The sequence below is a fragment of the Panonychus citri genome, unplaced genomic scaffold, assembly GCF_014898815.1.
Source record: "Panonychus citri isolate SS breed McGregor unplaced genomic scaffold, ASM1489881v1 Contig00116, whole genome shotgun sequence".
Classification (NCBI taxonomy): Eukaryota; Metazoa; Arthropoda; class Arachnida; order Trombidiformes; family Tetranychidae; genus Panonychus; species Panonychus citri.
The window spans coordinates 123,910-144,137 of NW_026515521.1; the positions used below are offsets into that span (position 1 = coordinate 123,910).

At 31.8% G+C, this 20,228-nt stretch overlaps 2 protein-coding genes across 2 annotated transcripts in view; one reads left to right on the forward strand and one right to left on the reverse strand.

The window, feature by feature from the left end:
* The window catches only part of LOC128390222 (transmembrane protein 161B-like), a 38,797-nt gene extending 37,446 nt beyond the window's left edge, over positions 1 to 1,351 (reverse strand). The window contains 1 exon segment of the mRNA XM_053349906.1: positions 1,346 to 1,351. Within this exon segment, the coding sequence (XP_053205881.1) occupies positions 1,346 to 1,348 (3 nt within the window). The 5' untranslated portion in view covers positions 1,349 to 1,351.
* Positions 1 to 20,228, forward strand: part of LOC128390227 (protein O-mannosyl-transferase Tmtc3-like) — a 93,012-nt gene that overhangs the window by 32,780 nt on the left and 40,004 nt on the right. The window lies entirely within an intron of this gene.

The following is a 20,228-nucleotide window of genomic DNA, read 5'->3' on the forward strand; positions in this document are numbered from 1 at the left end:
GAAAACTCAGCTACTCATGGATTCCAACTGAAAACTGAGTTTTTTATCGCCCTGTTTGAACCAAACGATTTTTGAATTTTTAATGAATCAATTCATAGATAAAACTGAATCATGTTGTCATAATTAATAGATTTTCTGTGAATAAAGTTCAGACATTTAAAACTTTAATTGCTTAAAACAAGTTGGTGACAAATTGTATGATTGCAAATTAATTATTCAGCCAACAACTCAAGTATCATAATAATTAAAATCTACAATCAACAAGTTTCACATTAGCTGATTGTTAATTTTTTGTAACAATCAATCATAATCAGTGTTTCTTTTGCAATTACTTGAATCATCATGATCCTTATTCATATGATATTATTTCAGATAAAGACTGAAATAATTGAGATAATTGTCTGAAATTTGTTAACTATAAAGATTTAATTTAATCCTCATATCTTCTTGAGATACATGATTAAACTACATAATGACCGTGATTAGTTTAATTAGAAGATACAAAATTAATATTAATTTACTCAATTTGATGTACAAGTCAACAGAATACAGAACAACAATCAGTTGAAATAAATTAATTCTCTGTGAATGATAATCATGAATAGAGAGAGAGAGAGAGAGAGAGATGGAAAAATTTTATTCCTCTATCATAATCCAATTAGTGATTACATAAAGTAATTAGAATAACTAACAATTAGAACAATCATCAAACAATATTTGATGACAATTGGATAGTAACTTGAAATTCAACTAATTAACTTAATTAAAACGTTGAAAATAAACTGAGTTTACCATTAACATTTTATTCACTGATTAGTTTATTTAATCAGAAATAATTTATCAAAGTGTTTACTTGATCAATTTTTTTACTTTAACATTTCCCAATTCAACCTCAGTCAATTTACTTGATTAAAGGTAATTGTTAATTGTTTAATTAATTGCATTTGGTGAAGGTAAAAAAAAAACTAAATCTTGCAGAGTTCAGCATAGGAAAAGTAAACACTAAACTGAATTGGTAATCATAAAGATACATAACTGTTAATACAGTTGATTATTAATCCTCATAACTAAGGATTTAAATTGTTATCATCATCATTATTTAACATGATGATTGAGTTAATTAATGGATTTAGGTTAAAGTAAACTGACAAATACTACGATTTCTGTAGTAATAATAATGACAGCTCATTATTTGTTTATCAGATCAAAGATATGATTTAGCTTGAGATCAGCTGATTCAGCTAAACTCAGGAATTAGGGTGAATCATTTGTATTAATATCTCTGTCATTTTGATAATCATTGAGATCAACTTGTTAACCTAATCTTTCAAATCAATGAACTAATCATAGTTAATTGTGCACAGTGTTAACTTAATGGATTCAACTGATATGAAATGTCTTTCATTTGATTGCTATTAGTTTACTTTTTGTTGATTCGATTGTTTATTTTTCCATCATTTTTATTTTGATGACGATTTTTGCTTTGTCAAGATTGGATTTTCATTGAGTAGTTGGAGTTTTCCATCTTTCAATCTAATACTTGTATCGCACATACGATAATCATCCTAGTTGTTTATCATTTTTCAGAATGAAACTTATGCATTATGCAAGAATTATAATCTTAAAGTCACAAGAAAAAGGATGAAGATGATAAAAGATGATGAATATTGTTAAAGGATGAGAAATACATCAACAATGATAATGTCATATCTATTTGACAAACTTATTGAAGGATTAGAGTAAATTGATGTTGTTCTGTAATATTTTTCTCAATCAAATATCACATATATTCTGTAGATGTGAGAGAAAATATTGTTTGAGAACTTTTTTTCTTCTCTTTTTTATATTCCTACTCTGATTCTATCATGATTATTTTATAAATTTCTTTCAGTTTCGTCTACATCTCCTCCTACAACTATTGATATAAATGCTTTGCACTATCTTCACTGTCTTATCATCATCATTTCTAATATCATGCTCATCTTTTTTTCATCATCTTCCTCATTGTATACATCTTGAAGATGTATCAACTTTTAGGTTTCCTCTTTTTTTGTTCACAACTTGCCAAGAAATTTCATCTTCCAACTTGATATCTCACCTTATCATCCCCGCTCGCATATAACTTATACAACTATTACTACTTTTTCCCATTGCCAACCTTTCACACTCCCACTCTCTCGTTGCTTCAAAACGAAAAGTTTTAAAGTGAAAAAAAACATTCATTTCTATCACCATTTCCATTGCTCTTCTTGTGGGATGAGTTGAAATCAAAAGTTACAATGAAATGATGATGGAGATGAAAAAATAACTCATAAAAATGGAAGATGCCAAAAAAATATGACTTATTGTTTGGGAGTGAAAAAGTTTTTAAGTTATTAGTTGAGATGGTCATGTGAGTATTTGTTGATTAAGTTGAGGGAGAAATTCTGAGCAACAGAATGAGATAGAGACACAATATCTCTGAGAGATTAACTATAACCAACGGATGGGGAATCAGGAGATAAATCTGTCACAAATTCAGATTTGTTCCAAGTAATTTCAGGATTATTCTCAATTAGAATATCAATTCTATTGAACAAAGATCACTAAGTGATGGTTAAAATGAACTGAACTTTATTGAGAACTTAATAGAAACAGAGAAGGTAAATTGAGTTTAACATGGAGATACTTGAACTTAACAGTTGAAGTGAAGGCATTAAACTGAGGATTAGTTGAAGAGATTACAAAGTAATAAAGAAAACAAAATTGGGGAAGATGATTAATAATCATAATTAGTAATAGTTAAAGGGAAAAATTTAACGTTTTATCACTTTAGTGATCATCATAGACAAGGATAAGATTAGCAAGTGAACAATACTGTCGCGCCAAAATCATCTTCTTTGTAATGATGATGATGATAAGACAAGTTTTAACCTCTGAAAGGTAAAAGGCTTGTTAAAGCTAAAAGGATAAGAAAGGAAGAGAAAGAAAAGAAAATCAAAGTCTTTCTAATTTGGCCAAAGTTTTGGTACTTTAAGAAGAGACCATTGAATGGTAATTAACGGAATTTTGGTTAAACTGTTAAACAATTAGATCACTTTAGTGATACAGAGATTAAGCATAAAAGATTGATTAGCTTAATTAAGCAAAGAGATTAATATGAATAAAATGAAAATTAAAGAAAACTAAGTTTTAGAAAATGGGAAAAGATAAATGAAGGAATTGAATAAAATTATTCAATAATCAGGGAAAAGATCATCGAAGTGATACAATTGGAGTTCTGATGGATTCCGTGTTTTTATACCCTTCAGTTCCCCGGTTTTTGATGAAGATAGTTCATTAGAACTCGACTTTGGATCCTTCGAGGGCTTTGGGAAACTTCTTGGTTATTAGAACTCTGAGAGTTAATAATAGTATCAGGATCGGGTATTGGTGATGAACGGACTGAGTTAGGTGGAGATTGAGTAGGAACATAATGTTCATTGTCAGGTGGATTACCAAAGGTAAATGGAGGAGGTGAATTTTTATGATCAGATTGAGAAGATTTTGACTTCTCAGATGAATGGGAATTAGAAGTGGTTGATGATGATGAAGATGATGAAGATGATGAAGATTTGGAGCCTGAGGCTCTTTTATCATTGAATGATTTGGGTGATGATGGTGGTGGTGATTTGATTGGTGTAACTTGGACAGAATTGAGTGGGAAATCCGGAGTGGATGAGGTTGATTGTGTTGGAGTAACACACATGTAATCACTATATTCAGGAATAGTTTCATGATGGTGGAAATAAGACCAATTTCTCGGCCAATGAGCCTTTTTAGCGACAACCAAAGCAGAAAACTTTTCATGAAGTTGCGATATTTTCTTGTTTCGAACATATCGATTCAGTGATTGATTGTGGATTCCTTGTCCGGTGGCAGTTACTTTTATTTCTATCTCTTGCCAGAATCCCATATAAAGTCTCATGGAGGTAATTGATTCAATGACAGGGGAATGAGCTTTAGCAGGAATAGCATATCCAGAGAAAACTAGGAAAGAGATAAGAGAGAGAGAAGCAGGGGAATTTCTATAAGGAGAGAAATAGATTGTGACATCTCTTAATTTAGATCTGAGTCCATCTATTTCACATGAGGAAAAATCAAGTGACTTGAATAAGTTGATTAATCCAGAGCCAATGATATATTTAGCTGAGGCTAAATAGGTGATAACTTGATCTCGAACATGGGAAAAGTTTTTTCCAAACTTAATATCGCTCATGGTAAGTCCATGATAACGAGTATCCATATAATTGACTGCACGATAATTGACCAAGGTTTCATAAACGACTTGACATTGTCCATCGACAATTACAATCCATACTGGATGTGGGGCCAAAACACGATCACCATTTTGAGTTGTTTTCGTGATACGAACGTAAGCAGCGTGGATAGAATAGGTGTTCATTTTATCAGGATGTTCGGTAATATTTTGATTAATCAATTTTTGATGAGATGGTTTGAGTTGTTCTAATTCAGTCTTAACAATATCATTAAAGACCATTGTGGCTTTTGTCGCCTATTAGAACGGTAAGAGAGTTTATGTTGATCAGTTGTTGTTGTAACTTTTCAGTTTCATGAAATTCAATGAGAGAATAAGGGAACCAATTGTTGATATTTTCACGAACAACTTTTTGATCATCAGGATTCAATCGGGATAAGGGATTGATTTTAGTAAATGGGTTAACGGGATGCCCAGCATCAGGTGAAGAGGTAATTCGATCTTTAGGTAAATCTAATAAAATTTGTCCTTCGGAATATTTGATCCATTCTTCGCTATCAGCGAGTAAATAATGAGGAACTTTGTCCCTAAAGTTGCACCATTTAATGGTATGAGGACGAGAGGGAGCGGGATCGCAGGAAACAGCGGGTGGAAATCCAATTTGTCTCAGAAAATCTTCTTCTTCAGCCAAAGGTGTAGTAGGATCGAATGCCTTATGATATGAAGTCCAAAAACCAGATTTCAAATTTGCATGAGAGCGAATAGCTGAACGAGAAAGATGAGGATCCTCAGGATTATTTTCTCTATTGTAGAGTAAGCAGGCAAACAATTCGAACTTTTGCTGAAAGTTAAATTCATGAGTCGAATAGGTAATTCGTGGTTGAGGAGCTGAACGAATGTGTTGAGGGATAAAATTCATCAGGCGCTTTGGAGCGATGGCTGATAAGCGTTCAACATTAGAACCTTTTTTGAACCAGTCGATTGAATCGAGATCGATTTCCTCACGGAATAAACCAAGTCTACACTCTTTCTCATGTTGAGCCAATAGATTCGGACTGAAGTAATTGAGACACAAAGTGTAGCGACACATAAACTTACAGTTTCGATAGTTGATATAATTTTCACAATAAGAAACTTTTTCAAAAGTTGGATAATCATCCAGAGCAGCAAAGGTTTTGATACAGTTCGGGTAAAAGCAAATGAATTTGTTTGATTGCAGAATCGGACTCAATTTCAGGATTTGGATTAATTGTTGAGTAAAAAGAGCACAATTTGAACAATACCAATTTTGACATGAACTGCATTCAACTGGACTTAACACTATGTGTTCACAGAACAGACAACGAATTTGGTTGCTAAATTCATCAAGTTTTTCGTGCATAACAGAGGCTTTAGATATTCCTTTAGGAATCTTAGGAATAGGAATTGAATAAATAGATTGATTTTGATAGAGATTCAGAAAGATTTTTTCTCTAATAACTTTCTCATATTGAGAGTAAATGATTTTAAAACCTGAAGCCTTAATGGCGACTAATTGTTTGATTCGTTTGTATGAGTCGATTGATAAATGAGATGGAAGTTCACAGAGTGGAAGTGGAGCAGGAATAACATAAGGTTCACCAGGAAATTCGCCTGGTTTTGGGTATCGATTTGGATAATTAGTTGATTCCAATTCTTGAGAAAAACGAACGTGTTTTTGAGTCTCCATATCTGAGATATTTGGTCTTCTTAATTTCAAAGTAGATGAGTTGGAATCTAAAGATTCAATTGATGATGATCTCTTAAGAGATGAATTAACATGAACTTCGGTAGAAGTGAAAGAAACAGTCTTGAGAAGAGAATCTTTTTGATTCTTAGTAGAATTTGAAACACACGGAGAATTAGATCGAGAATCGATATTATAACAAGGATAAGTTTTCGTCGGTGGTTTAGCGTATCGACCAGGGTAATACACAATTGAATGTTCTGATTCAGAGTCAGAGGGATAATCACAATCAAAGTTAACTTGAGAGTTGGAACCAGAGGTTGAGGGAAGATCTCCAAGAGATAAATTAACACTGGATAGTAACTCGGATGAGCTGTTGTTTTTATCCATTAATTTAGCTTTTTTAATTAAGATAATTAAAACAAAGAGATGACTAATTGTGAGCTTATTAAAGCGTTGAGGATGATTAGTCACTAAGAAAATAGTAGAGCTATAGAGATCCAAAATGGAGGATGAACAAGGTGAATAGAGAGTAAGATAGCTTAAGCTATTTGAGTCAATTTGGAGATTGAGACGAAAATAAAAACTAATATTTATATAACTAGAGTTATCAACTTTTCGGAGAACAATTTTGAAATTGAATTTAACTGAAATTCTGTAGAATTCTGAGTAGATTTGAGAGAGAATAAGAATTGTGAGAGATTGATAATCAATGTTAACCACAAAAAGACAAAGGGTTAAGTGGGAAACAAAGGAAAGTGAAAGCGGGAACGAAGCTAATGAAGCGACACCAATGTCTTTAAACTGATTTACCTTTAAAGGTGACAAGTGGTGACAGTTTAACAGTTGTGGCGACAATTTAAAAAGATGATTAAAGTCATTTAGATAACTAAAGTTATAAAAATTTTCAATTCTAATTGAATTCAATTGAATAAAATCATTTTCTTCGTGGGGAAGATTAATAAGATACAAAATGTATACGTTTTTGTTTTTCAATTGCAAGCGAGTTAAAGGTTTATCATGATTATGATCAATTACTTTTGATTGTTGAACAATTTGTTTATCAGCTGACTGATATTTGCGTTTAGTTTTGACATTCGTTAAGTTTGAATTATCATTTAAATGATCGAGATCAGTAACTGATTGATTAATTTTTTCTTCTTGGTCAGTTGATATTGAACTTTCAAGGTAATTGGAAGCATTTAGAGTAAGACTTTCATTCAAAGTTTTTCTTGTAAGGGAGAAATTGTCAGAATAAGTTTTTGGTTGTAAAGTTTCAAGATTTTGATTTTGAATTGAATTTTCAACTTCTAAGTTTTCATTATCACAAAGTGATTGTAAGTGTTTATCAGCTAATTGTCTAACTTCAGGAGTATTGAAATTTTCAGATTCTAAATATGAATCAGGATTGAAGTAATTATCTCTAAGAGATTCCATTTCTTTAGAAATTTTTCCTTTGTATCGTTTAGTATTGGAAACATTAGCACTGAATAAACCTAAATCATCGATATCGAGTAAAAGTAATGAACCTTTTTTGATTCCACAGACCAAATGTGGTCCATGATATTTAACTCTGAGCTTTTTTGAGATCGATGAATCGATAGATGAATTTTTCACCCAAACAAAATCTTGTAACTTATAAGGGGATTGTTGATGGAGTTGCTTTGTACGATTGATTTGGTACAATTGTTGAGATTTAAGACGAGCAAATGACAATTTTCTTGCTTGTGAAACGGTGATTGATTGAATGTGATTTATCATTAAGTGATTATCAATGGGTTTATTTGGTTCTCTACCAAATACAAGAAAATAGGGACTGAATCGGGTAATTTTATGGATTGACGAGTTTATAGCGTAAATGGAAGCTTCAAGAGCGAGTTTAAGATTTTTAGTACCATTTTCAATGACATAAGTTCGAAGCCTTTCAGCAATATTTCTATTACATCGTTCAACGATACCTTGTGATTGAGGGTGGTAAGGATTAGATACATCATGGTTTATACCATTTTTCTTGAGAAATTCTTGTACAGAATCAGATAGAAAATTAGTACCTTGATCAGTTTGTATAACTGAAGGATAACCAAAGAGGTTAAAGAATTGAGTGAGAAAGTTAATAACGGTACTTGAGGTTTGATTATTTGTTAGTTTAGCATAAACGTAGCGAGATAAAACGTCAACCAATACGATTATGTATTTCTTACTGTTGTGAATAGTAATCGGACCTTGAACGTCCAGTTCGAAACGTTCGAAAATTTCTTTGGGAATAGGTTTAGCTGCGGGGTCAATGTAAATTACATTTGATGGCTTAGCAATCGAGCAGGTTACACAAGAATCACATAACTTTTTTACTTCTTCATACAAGTATTTGCACCAAAATCGTCTAGCGATATTCAAGTACGTTTTCTCTGTGGCGAAATGACCACCGAGAGTTGATTGATGTTCTTGTTCAAAAATATCTTTCAAGATAATTGGATCGATTACCAAACGTGAACCAAATGGAGTTCTAATATCTTTTCGATAAAGTAGATTGTCTTTGAGAATGTATCTTCGAGCAGCAATTGAATTAGGATTTGAAAGTTGTTGAATTATATCTTGGATATCAGAATTATTTTCTGTCTAATTCGAACTTTTCCTTCCATAAGGAAAATTCAGCTGGGGATTCGGATTCAATTGATTTGAATTGATCCATTTGATTTTCAAGAGTGTAAAAGATGATTGGTGGATCTTTGAATTGTTCAATATCGAATAATGAACTTTCGAGAGTTAAATTTATCAGATTTAAACCTAAATCATAATAATGATTATCTTCAATATCGGTAACATAGTTTGTTAAGAAAATCTTATCTAGGAATTCTTCCTCTGGATCGATAATTTTTCTATGTTCCCATTCTGATTGATATCGGGAAAAACAATCAGGGGGATGAGTAGCACCTTTACGATAAATGACTTTGAAATTGTAAGCAGATAACATGATTGACCATCGTTGTAGTCGGGAGTTTTTAAAGTTGATCTTTGTCACTTGGCACAAAGCATGATGATCGGTTTCGATCAAAAAATGATCACCTTCAAGGTAATGATTGTATTTGTAAACTCCAACAAGAATAGCAAGTAATTCTTTTTCGGATGTGGAGTAATGGAGTTGATGTTTTAAGAGTTTTTGAGAAAAGAAACTTACTGGTAACCAGTCTTTGATCTCTTCGATTGGAATGGAAGGATTGAAATTCTCTGAATTAGGGTCCTCTTGGAGGAGAATACCACCAACAGCAACGTCAGAGGCATCGACGGCGATTTTTCGTCGGAGTTGAGGGTCATAATGAACCAAGAGAGTGGTGTTAAGAAGAGCATTTTTGAGAGTATCAAGAGCAATTTTATCGGCTGAAAGTATTTTAAACTTTCTCTCTTTTGAGATTAGTCGATATAATGGAGCGGCAATTGAAGAGTAATTTGGAATGTATCGGCTAAAGTAATTATAACAGCCAAGAAGAGATTGTAACTCACGAACATTTTTTGGGTAAGGGAGATTGACCAAAGCTTGAACTTTCTTCGGGTCAGGTCGAATACCATCACCAGAGACTAGGTGACCTAGAAGTAGAATTTCTGTTCGACCAAATGAACATTTTTCTGGTTTAACTTTTAGGTTGAACTTTCTTAATCGTTCCATGACTTGAATAGTGTTAGTTATCAATTCATCAAAAGTTTTACCAACGACAGGAATATCGTCAAAATATCCAATGCAGTTAACATATTGTAATCCATCGAGCACTTTGTTCATAAATCTTTGAAAGATAAAGGGAGCACCGGAAAGACCCATGGGGAGTCTTTTATATTGGTACTTACCATCGGGAGTAACGAACACAGTCTTTTCTCTCTCCGAGATTGGTAACTCGATTTGGTGATAGCCTTGGGCTAAATCGAACATGTTGAAGTAACGGCCTCCTCGAACTACTTCGAGACAATCGTCAATACGAGGCATTGGGAATTGTGGGACTTTGGTGAGTCGGTTGAGAAGACGATAATCTGTTACCATACGAAACGTTCCGTCTCGACGTGGAACTAAGATTGAAGGTGAACCACCAGAAGCATCTGAGGGCTCAATTAGGTCGTGGTTAATCATATCATTAATGATCTCTTTGAAAGCTTCACGACGATTAATACCACAATTATAAGGTTTTTGAAATGGTACTGATTGATTTTCTAAGTCAATCTTAACGGGACAAACCGATGAAGGGACAAAACCTAAATCATGAGGATGCTTAGCAAAAATATCGTTATAACGATCGATTAGTTCTAAAAGCTTTTGTTGTTGGTCGGTAGTGAGTTCGGGGTTTATTCTTGATTTAATCTTCTCAAGAAAGGGAGTGATTTTGGATTCGGATAACTCTTCAAGAGTAATGACATCATATTTAGCGATGATTAAATTTTGGGATAGCTCTTTAGTTGGATTAGATTGGGAGTTTAGATCGGTAGTGGTGTTATTATTTTGATTGCGGAGTTGGAATTATTAGATTCATCAAGAATATAATCAGAAATGGGATCACCGGTAACTTTAATAGTTGATTCAATGAGATGTTCAGTTTCAGCCTGAGTACAGAATCTGAAGTAGAATTCTGGGTTATTAAATTCAACGGAATTAGGAGTCTCTTTGCAAGAGATCTTGAATTCAGTTCCATCTGATTGGATTTTCATGTAAAAGACATGAATGAAGGCATTTCCGAGGAGTAGATTAGGTTCAAAATTGTTACAAATTTGCATTTTGATAACATGGATTGGATCCATATCGTTATGCTTAACAAGAGCATAAGCAAAGCCAAGAGAATCGACATAAGAGTCGGAGCAAATACCTTTAAGATATCGAGAGAGGGGAATTACATGAACTTGAAGTTCCTTTGCCAATGAAGCGTCAATGGCACAAGTTGTAGCACCAGTATCGATAAGAACTTTTCCTTCTTGGATAATTTCTTTCGTGGGTAAGCAAAGTTTAATATTAACTTGCGGCATATGAGCGAGTTGAACATTACCAAGTTTAGTTATTTGGTCCAAATTTTTAACCGTTGCAAAGTTAATGGGAGTATCTCGGATAGCGGATTGAATCGGTTCCAAAATAGTTGTTGGTTGATTTTGTTGAGGACTTACTTGAGGAGGTGGAACCATTGTGGTTAAATTAGCAGGTAAATTGGAGAATGTTGATTGAGATGAAGTGGGTTTTTGTTGAACTTTTCCACTTGCAGCATCTCTAGCCTTTTTATTGGCCAACCGAACACATTCGTTCACTGTATGATCAGTTTCTTTGCAGTAATTGCAGAATTTATCACCTTTTGTTTGATTAGATGATCTGGATTGATTAGGATTAGAGGTTCTGTTTTTATCAGAAGAAAGATAATTTTTATCGTTGTGATTGTTACTTTTGAAAAGTTTTGAGGTGAGTGATGATTTATCAGGACGATCAGATGATCTAGAAAAAGTTTTGGGTTTGTCTTTGTTTCTCTCTTTAGAGTTTTTATAATCGAAATGTAAGCGAGTGAGAAAATTGAAGATTCGAGTTTTATCGTCATTGATACCTAAAGTATAAATGTCATCTCGAATATACTTAGGGATGTGTTGGAGGATTAGAGAAACATACATGCGATCAGTAACTGATCCAAATGCTTTACTGATTAGTCTTTTCATTTCAGAGAAAAATTTTTCGGGATGATTTTCAGGATGATATCGACATTGTTGTAGTTCGAAATCGGCAGAATATTGAGATTCAGGGGTCTTAAGTTTTTCAAAGAGTGAGTTGAGATATTCACCGTAATCAGTAATTGATTCCAATTCAACAGCAAAAGATTTAATCTCATGGGCCATGGCTTTTTGTAGCAATCGTAATCGAGTTGAATCATCAACGTTTTCTTTCGCTAAGCGATCTCGAGTTTTAATAAGCCAACCATAAGTATCTTCACCTTTTACGAATTCAGGCACATAAGGATCGACTTTTAATTGTTTAGCAATCTCAAGAAAAGAAGCGGCAGTAAGAGGTGAATCAGGGGATAAGATCGTAGATGAAGCAACAGAAACTGTAGGATCGATTATTTGAGCACCATGTTGATTGAGAACAATCTTCATCTTGTTAAGAGTTCCAAGAGCTAAGGGAAGAGCATAAAGTTCACCATGAGTGATGTGAAAAATAGTATCATCATCACGACCGATTGATTTGATGAATGTTTGAATTTCCAATTCAGAAATATTTTCCAAACGAAAATCTAGAAGCCAATCTGGAACATTTTGTTCTTTAATTTCAGCAACAGGGAGATTTAGAATTTCATCAGAATCAAGAACTTCACCATAGAGAAGAAGATGAGTTGTTACAACTTCGGCTAATTTTTTAGCAGCAAGAGAACGAAGAGTGAATTGGATGTTCCATTGTTGGAATAAAGAAGTTATTTCTTCAGGGGTAAGATCTCTAAGAGATTTTTCAATCAAATTGACCGTTTTGGGTCGGGTTGATCTAATTGTAGTAGTTGGAGTGGATGGAGGATAAGCTTGTTGAGCTTGAGGTGTTTGTAACATTGTTTCATCAGAAACGTTACTAGTAGATGCTAATGGAGCATCACTTGGGTCTACTGGTGTAGGGTCACGAGTACGACGAGTTGAAGCTTTAGCAGCTCGAGCCTTTTCTAAGGCAGCCTTTCTAGAAAGTTTAGCTTTACTATTATTAGCCATTATAAGAACAGCACAAAACACTAGTGGGAAACACAATAGAAATTGAAAAGGGAGAAGAGAATAATCCTGGTAACCTCGCCAATTTGTGAGTATTTGTTGATTAAGTTGAGGAGAAATTTGAGCAACAGAATGAGATAGAGACACAATATCTCTGAGAGATTAACTATAACCAACGGATGGGGAATCAGGAGATAAATCTGTCACAAATTCAGATTTGTTCCAAGTAATTTCAGGATTATTCTCAATTAGAATATCAATTTATTGAACAAAGATCACTAAGTGATGGTTAAAATGAACTGAACTTTATTGAGAACTTAATAGAAACAGAGAAGGTAAATTGAGTTTAACATGGAGATACTTGAACTTAACAGTTAAAGTGAAGGCATTAAACTGAGGATTAGTTGAAGAGATTACAAAGTAATAAAGAAAACAAAATTGGGGGAAGATGATTAATAATCATAATTAGTAATAGTTAAAGGGAAAAATTTAACGTTTTATCACTTTAGTGATCATCATAGACAAGGATAAGATTAGCAAGTGAACAATACTGTCGCGCCAAAAATCATCTTCTTTGTAATGATGATGATGATAAGACAAGTTTTAACCTCTGAAAGGTAAAAGGCTTGTTAAAGCTAAAAGGATAAGAAAGGGAAGAGAAAGAAGAAAAGAAAGAGAAAATCAAAGTCTTTCTAATTTGGCCAAAGTTTTGGTACTTTAAGAAGAGACCATTGAATGGTAATTAACGGAATTTTGGTTAAACTGTTAAACAATTAGATCACTTTAGTGATACAGAGATTAAGCATAAAGAGATTGATTAGCTTAATTAAGCAAAGAGATTAATATGAATAAAATGAAAATTAAAGAAAACTAAGTTTTAGAAAATGGGAAAAGATAAATGAAGGAATTGAATAAAATTATTCAATAATCAGGGAAAAGATCATCGAAGTGATACAATTGGAGTTCTGATGGATTCCGTGTTTTTATACCCTTCAGTCAATGAAACTTTATCTTTTTATTGGTTTGAAGGTCAAAAACTAATCGGTACCAGTTTTTTATTTTCATCATGAATTGAGATGAACAATGAAACAATAGAGGCCCGAGTGAGAGATATGAATGTCCACCGGGAGCATATTGACAAGTAAAGGTCAGGAAGGTGTAGCAGTTTAAGTTTTCGTTGTTCGATTATGTTATCAAGATAGTAAAACAAATGAACTTTTATAAAATCGCTTGTTTGATACTCAGGGAATGAGGAAAGTGTGATGTCTGTCAAAAAGAAATAGATTTATTAAATATTTTTAGAATAAGCATTTTCTTTATTATAAGGTGGATAAATTGTCAATAAAAGTGATGGAGACAAGAGTTAGAGAGAGAGAGAGAGAGAAAAGTTATTAGACCCACAACATCACAGTAAACATCATTAATCGTATTGAATGACTTAGAAGCTCAGAAGTAGCGTAAGGATAAAAAATTGAGAAAAATAAAAATTCTAGTATCAAGTATGTTATAAAAACTATCATCAATTTTATTCAGAGCATTGGGGTGGGGTAACCTTGGTATAGTTGATTGATAATTAATCAAATTGGAGATTCGTCTGACCTTCTGTCTGATGGTCAATTTGATATTCATAAGCCTTTGACTTTTGGTGCTCAACTATCTATTATCAAAGTGATTATCTTGATAGTTTGGAAACACTCCCTGTATACAACATGATAAATGTGTTTTCCTTGCAAAAAAACGGGTGGTTCAGGTATTGCAAGTAAATGTTTTCTTTCAAGTTGAAAGAGGTAAAAAGGAAAAATAAAGAAGCCCAGCTACTCATCCCTGAGAAATATTCAGGACAATGAACAAACTTCAAGCATATTCGATACTCTCTCTGGACCATGGTGAACTTTTACTATTTTTTTCACCAATTATCACTTTTAATGCTTGATAATTTCACCTTTATGTCTCTCTAAATATTGATACTCGATAACTGCTCCAAGATGAATTTCATCTTAAGGGATCCAGAGCATCAGATTAGCTGAGAATCATGGTAACCACTAATTGAGGATTTGCTCAATTAATCAACTAATAGATATAAAATAAAATATAAACAGTCACAGATAAATAGTTATATGTATAAATCAATAATCATCCCGCTAGAATAATTCATCTTTCATTATTTTCATTTCTGAATTGAGTAAAAACATGATAACCTGAGATTTTCTGATTAACTGAAAGTAAACATTAATCTTAATCCATTTTCAATCCTCAATAAATCCTAATTCTAACTCTTAATATAATTAATTAAACCCATTGGAGCCAATTACAAGTAAACTTTTTCTTCCCATCACCATCACAACTAAACCCACCGGGTAAACCAAAAGGATTTGTCTCAATATCATGACTTTTGATTAAGTGATTGGATGAAACAAAAAATTCACCGAGAAACATTAACTGAACATTGCACCATGAACATAAATTACACCCATGGAAATTATCAGCATCCCTTTAATTAGTTGATTCTTTTTTTATCTTCCTCTTCCTCTCATCTTACATAATATCATTTTTCTTACTTTCTCTGGATGTCAAAGTTATATCATCATTACACATCAATGTAATATTATTATCATCATTATCTTTATTATTTGTCTTATGTAACTATCATTATAACGGTAACTGTTATTACTTATTATTGATGTTATTTTCATTTCTCATTCACTTTAATCTACTTTTTTCCTGCTTCAACTATAATAATTAACTTTTTACTTGATTAGATGAAAGTTGATTCCAGTTAACATTATACTGTTAACTCTTTTCGTATCCAATTGATTAACTATTTGTTAATCAACTGTTTTCAATTTAATTGAATTTAAACTGATTTCACAATTTAAATTGACGTTACATTAATTGTTGGGTTTTGTTTTCGTTGTGTTTTGTTTCTTATACCTGGAAGATTATCAATTAATTATGTTAATCATAATTAAAGCGGATTAATATTGTAACTCTTTTGAAACTTTTCATCATTTATAACATGAAATGATTTAAATTGGTTTTAGGATAATTAGCTAATTGTTTCTGATCTGGTTTACTTTCTGAATCCTCGATGTTTACCAAATTGAAGATAATTTTCAAGGTGAAAAATCAAGGTCGATATTTAATGTTACCGATAATCTAATGTGATAAAATGTGATTCTTATTGTGAATTATTTGTTATTATATAACATTAACCTTGGACACTTTGAGAATTACAGTTTAAGTTGATACACCACCGGTGGTAAATTCAGTAATACAAAACTTTTGCCTTGGTTGCAATAAGAAATGAACAATCTCATGTAATGGATATAAAGATTAACATTGAAATAATCATCATTTAAAAGGTTCAACTTGCCTGATTAACTAGAATGATGAAAACCCTGAAGGAAGATTAAATTTGATTTAATCACATTATCTCTCTATTGACAATATATTAGTCGATTTCTTTTGTCGTTTACCTTTTTTCTATTTACTTTAATATAATATTATGTTAATAATCATAGAATTGAGAGTAATTAATCAAATAAATTATCATAAATAACGTTGAAAAGATTGGGGGAAAAAAGTAAACAGGGTTAGCTGAAAAAAAAAGAGAGATCGAGTGAGAAAAACGTGAGATAAAGGTAGAGCTTTGTTATCCTGAGTAAAGTTGAATGGGAATTGGAAAATCAATAATATTGATTATCTTATGTACGCTAAACTCTTGATTCAGTAGATTTTACAAATTTCAATTATATTGTTTATCAGATGAAATTGTTTCTCATCCAATATCAGCCCAACACCCAAATTATAACCCTTTCCACTCTCTTTATCCTCATCCCAATCTCACCTTTCAGTATCTTGTTTTTCATTTACAACTCATCTATAAGATTCACTCCCCAGAATTGTAATTGAATGTTTTCTCAGTGATTCTATTAAAACAGCGTTAAATCAACTATCTTCGTTTGTTTTCCATCCCAAGGGCATCAATATTGAGCTTACCATCATCATCTTCTACTTTCCATCATCTTCATCATCTATTTTATCAAATCATTTGCTCTTTTTATCAAATTTTACTGCTATTTTTTTCAATTTTAACTCTCTCTCTCTCTATTATATATTTACCTCTCCATGTGAAGTAAAAGTTTGTTTTTGTTTGCAAACATTTATCTCCATAAACAAAAAGAGAGTATATTAAAAATGAACTAACCTACAAATCCAATATAATGAAATTAATGTAAACAACAATTTTGGTAGCAAATTGTATTTGCAATGCATTAAATTAGATTTGCAATTAAAATCCTAAACAAGCAATAGACAATCAATGTTTACAATTAAAGGTAATACACTAGGGCATTTACAATTTCAATTAATCAACCCTTCAAATCAATACTAACTCAAGGAATCAAATTAAAAACATTCAATATTTAAAATGATTTTATTTCCCTCACTTTGCTTTTCAACTAATCAACTAAATCTTTGGCATCTTCCAATGAAAGCTAAATAATATAATGGCTACAACAATCAACTTAATTCACTTTCAATATATTACATTTTATATTATCCATTGATTTCTAGTATTCGGTTATGGTTTTTACTACAAGCATATTACATTATTAATACACTTTTGTTGATAATATTTACTATCTCCATCTAGCCCAATGTTATCCAATTATTATCCCATTATTATTGTTATTGTTTCTATTTTATTAGTTGATTTAATTGGTCATAAATGAAGCCAATTTCATATGGTTTCAGTTACTATTAACAATTATTATCTAGTTTGTTACAATTTTTCCCCTTTGCTTTGTTATTGTCTATTTGTTATACTACAGTTGGATATCATTTCAAGTTAGCATTTCATTTATCTGATGTTATTTACAACCAATTGTATACAATAATAGTAATCATAACAAAAGAACCAGAATTAGTTAATTTTGATTATAAATAAAAAAGAGGCATCAAACTTTAATGGTTCAGTTAATTAATCAATTGATTGTAATCATTAACAGGATAATTGTTGTTGTTTTCTAATTGTAATTTTTGACAAGATTTAATTGTTCAAGCATGATGATAATGATGATAATGATGATGATGATTAGCTGTTTTAATCACAATGTGAACCAGATTAAAATTGGGTTCTCTTAAGCTGATCAGCTCTGGTATTAAGCTTGTTGATGTTTATGTTTTATCAGCATGATTAGCATCCCATCATTTGTTGATTGAAACGTGAATTTAACTTTGATGAGATGATGATGAAGAACTTTTATCATCCATAAGTCTTCCTGAATAATATATACAAAAAGAAGCCTAATTAACTGCGATGGTGATTCTAGTTCAAAGGTAAAACTTTTCGATCTTGAAGTAAAAGACTTACAACCAATTCCCCTGTTGGAAAATTAGAGTGAGAGAAAGAGCAAGAGAGAAAGAGAGCAAGAGAGAGAGAGAGAGAGAGAGAGAGAGAAGTTCCAAATGATTATGATGTGCAAAGAGACATGAAAACATGGTGTACATGAATTTCTGTGTTATATCATTAAGAGCTAAAATTATTAATATTATTAGAGAGAAATATTCATTTTCTCTCCATGAATATATATTCTTATATAAATTCATTCATGTGATTCACCGTGAGTTCAACAGTAATGAACTAATGAACATCCGAGGCTTGAGCTTACGAGAGAGAAGAGGGAAAAAAATTTGTTCATCTATGATAAACACCATGAAAAAGATGATGAGGATGCTAAGAGAAAAGAATGAAAAAAATAAAGACATTTAATAAGAAAGTAAACTAAGAGATGATAATAAATATAAACTAACTGAAAATGTTAACTGATTAAAAGAAAGCAAATGTTATGTTGTTACCCAAAGGAAATGTAGATAATCAAGTTTACTGTCTAGTTTAAAATTGTTGTTAAACAATCAACGTTTTTAACATTACAATGTTATATTATCATGGAGAAAACTCTGAATTAGAGTAGGAAAAAAAGTTCTGACAAAAAGTTCTGACTTCATTAACCGTTATCCTCTCACAACTTAAGTGTAACCATGAACTCCAAGCAATATGTTCATTAATTTAAACAACTACTTACAATGTTTACTTTTCCTTTTATTCTGTTGAAATTTTCTCATTCATGATCATGAAACCATATTGAACTTTTTTTTTCATTAGTTTAGTGTGAACATTTCATTCATGATTCCATAGTGATTGGTTATTGCTGTCAACTGTTTACAGAAAGTTTTGTTTCGTTTACACGATTACATGAAAGGATTCATTAAATCATCATCATGAATGTTACCTGTCAATCTTAATCTTTGGATATTAAGTAATAAATTGACAGGTAAATTGGACTGGATTGTAGGAGAGATGGGGAAGTTACCTTGATTGACTCTCTCTCTCTCTCTCTCTCTCTCTCTCTCTCTCTCTCTCTCTCTGTCTGTCTGTCTCTTTGATTCTGAGATAAGATTATTACAATTGGAATGATATTATCTCAGCTTGAATTTTACAATATTCCAATGTTGACATGATGATGGGCGATGACAAAAACATGGAAAAAGTTATTTGTTTTTTTCCTCATCTTTTTCCTTGGGCCATTTACATGTATATTATTCTGAATAATAATACACAAAACTATGAATAAGTAACATAAAGAAAATTTCATGTTGACTTTGAATGGGATGAAGATAAGGATGATGTCTACCTTTTCATCATCTTCATTGGATAAACTCAGTTGTTACTGTCATCATCATGTTGATACTTTCATCATGATAATGTAAATATACAAACCTTTAGACTGAAAATCTTTCAAATCTTCACCTCAGTGGAAGAAAAAAATTTCCCTGAAATCAATGATTACTTTCATCTCATCTTCTTGTTCATTTTTAGCTTCATGATGATCATCATTTATTGAAGATCTTCTTTCATCCCTCATTTACATTTCAATGGAAACTTTTATCACTTACATTTAATTGTGTTCTTGATATTGTATCTGATTTTCACTTGGAACTTTGTCTCAGAATATTTTCAATATACAGGTACGAAATTCAATTGAAAAATGCAAATCTCTCCCTGTTGCATCATAAATCAGTCTGAGAAATTCTGAAAAATCAAACCTGAAAATCTATTGTTAATGTTGCCATGACCAAGGTCAGTCCATAGATTTCATGTGAGACTAATTCAATTATCATGAATAATTTTGACCAGTTTGCTAATGTAAATGTCTGAACTTCATTGAACTTTTGTTGGTTTAGAAAATTCAAAATCACCTTAATCAAGATGCCTCAATCAATGATGCAGAAAATTTCGATATGATAGTCATAATTGAAACAATTACTATTCTGATTTACTATTCCTCCGAGCAATTGAAATTCATGATATTTACTCAACTTTCATGAAAACTTTTCAGTTGAGAAAATTTTTCCAAAGATAATAGCTGAATGAATCAACATCGCCCCATGAAGATTTTACTTTTATAAAATTTCATGATAATTCAAAGTGTGTCCACTGAATCATATTGCTTAGTAAACATAAATACAATTATCATGACATAAGTAGTATCATCATGTTCAGACTGAATCTTAATTTTTCATTATTTT